Here is a 2,062-nt window from a genome sequence, read left to right on the forward strand (position 1 = left end):
ATTCTTATGCCACTGCCTACACTCGAGGCTTCCAGGACTCTCTGGCATGAACTGTCTCTGGGATTCTGCTTAAGGGAACGTCCAGTTTCTAAACCAGGTTCAAGTCGGCAAGGCCACAACGTCTCCCAGAAGGAAAACGCATGCAGCACCCAGGCTCCCAGAGCTGCATGCCTCCCTCTGGTCATCTCCCGGCAGGAGCCCTCGCCATGCATTACTGGGCATCAAAAGGTGAGTTTTAGACACACTTTGGATACTTGGCCTGTGAGTTAGCATTTGCATACAATTCTACAGAAGCACCGAACACTGTTAACATGGTTTTAAAATCGTTTGTTTTCATGGCCACTTACTATTGGTCTAGTGAGCACTTAGGAGGCTCACCCATTCCTCACTACTGTCTATTTTTACTACTTGGTCTAGGAATACTCATGTAGTTGCCTTAGACTAGGTTCCTTAAAGTATTACTCGGTTAGAACATATTGATTTTTATTTCTAAATATGTCTCTCACTTCCTTAATACAATGCAAAACCTGTAAAATTGTATCTACATCACGCAATTATCCAACATCAAATGAGCTGCCACCTAGTCCCAGGTGTGGTGCTAGATGCTGGGGGCAAGTCGCTGTCACATGCAGCTGAGGACAGTGCTCGGAGAGGAAGAAGTAAAAGGCAATTATAGTATAATTTGGGGACCATTACAACCACCCAGAACTTAAAGAAAACACCTGGCCCTGGCCAGTGTGGCTCAGTGGAGGAGAGCATGGGCCTGAGGACTGAAGGGTCCGGGGTTCCATTCTGGTAGGGGCACATGCCTGGGTTGTGGGCTCCATCCCCAGTAGGGGGCGTGCAGGAGACAGCCGATCAGTGATTCTCATTATTGATGTTTCTATCTCTCCCTCTCCCTTCCTCTCTGAAATCAATAAAAAAATATTTAAAAAAAAACACATGATCTTCACTTTGGGCTTTGTCATTTTGTGCAGTATTTTAACTTAACGTTCCTTTACTCGCCCTTAAAATGCAATCTATTTGGGGGAAGATGATCTGGAAAGTGATTCTAGTGGGTAGAAGTATTTTTGGAGCGAATGGGGTCATGAAAATATTTAAAAATTGAGCATGGTGATGGTTGCACCACTCTGAATTTACTTTAAAAAACCAGTTCATTATACACTGTAGGTGACATGTACAGTATATGAATTATATCTCAACAAAGCTGTTCTTTCATTTCTTTTTAAGTACAGACCAGTCTTATAATCAATTGCAGATGTTTTCAGATTCCCCCCGACCCCCCAGGATATGCTTACCGCGTCCCAAACCACGGCTGCGACCCCCAGTTGCCTCCAATCCTGGCGGATCTGGATGGTGTGGTTGGCGAAGGAGAAGGTGGCGAGAGGCTTGTGGAATTTCTGCAACCCCATTCCCGCGGTCTCCTCATAGGGCACCAGGGCCATTTCCGCTGTGCCCGCTCTGCTTCCTTTCCCCTGTTGGGCAAAAGAATCCTGCATGCTCTGGCCAGAAGTGCATTTTCTCTTAGGTGGCCCGAATGCTTTTTTTAAGGTCGTTTTATGGATTCAAAAGAATAAACAGAGATGTGGAAAGCTTTTGTCGAATTCCTTTTACATGGTTCTTCTTCCAGACTCGTGGGACGTGAGATGTGGCTCTGAATTCATCCCAAAGGATGTCTTTGGGCAAAAGCACCCAGAACCGCACAATTCCTGCAGGATGCCCTACAGACTTGCTGTCAGGACTCAGGGGGGCTTGAGGGTGACCGAGGCGGCATCGGACCCGGGGAAGGCAGCGCGTTCTACACTGCCCCGGCCCGCGTGGACTGCAGCTGCACCCGCCGAGGCGGGCAGGGTGTTTCTGCCGTTTTGTTTTGGTCTGGCTACCCCTCCAGGCGGTGCGCTCACTGGTGACAGCCACAGACCGCGCCTGCGCTGGGACCGCGAACGGCTCCACGGTCCTACTTTTTGGCGGACGGTGCACGCGCTCCCACCCCCGGAGACTGGCAGTGAGACCCTCGCGGCTTCCCAGTCGCTCGCGGGGAGAGCGCGGCCCTAGGTCCTGA

The 2,062-nt window shown here is 49.6% G+C and overlaps 1 protein-coding gene across 2 annotated transcripts in view; it reads right to left on the bottom strand.

Moving 5' to 3' along the window:
• Positions 1-2,054, bottom strand: part of METTL21A (methyltransferase like 21A) — a 22,511-nt gene extending 20,457 nt beyond the window's left edge. Inside the window, exon 1 of one of the 2 annotated variants that reach the window (XM_006759425.2) lies at positions 1,299-2,054. In XM_006759425.2, the coding sequence (XP_006759488.1) occupies positions 1,299-1,499 (201 nt within the window). In that variant the 5' untranslated portion in view covers positions 1,500-2,054. The remainder of the gene's footprint in view (positions 1-1,298) is intronic. The other variant, XM_006759424.2, reaches the window with a different exon arrangement.
• Between the last annotated feature and the right edge of the window lie 8 nt (positions 2,055-2,062).

The sequence above is a fragment of the Myotis davidii genome, unplaced genomic scaffold (genome assembly GCF_000327345.1).
Source record: "Myotis davidii unplaced genomic scaffold, ASM32734v1 scaffold394, whole genome shotgun sequence".
In the NCBI taxonomy this organism is placed as follows: Eukaryota; Metazoa; Chordata; class Mammalia; order Chiroptera; family Vespertilionidae; genus Myotis; species Myotis davidii.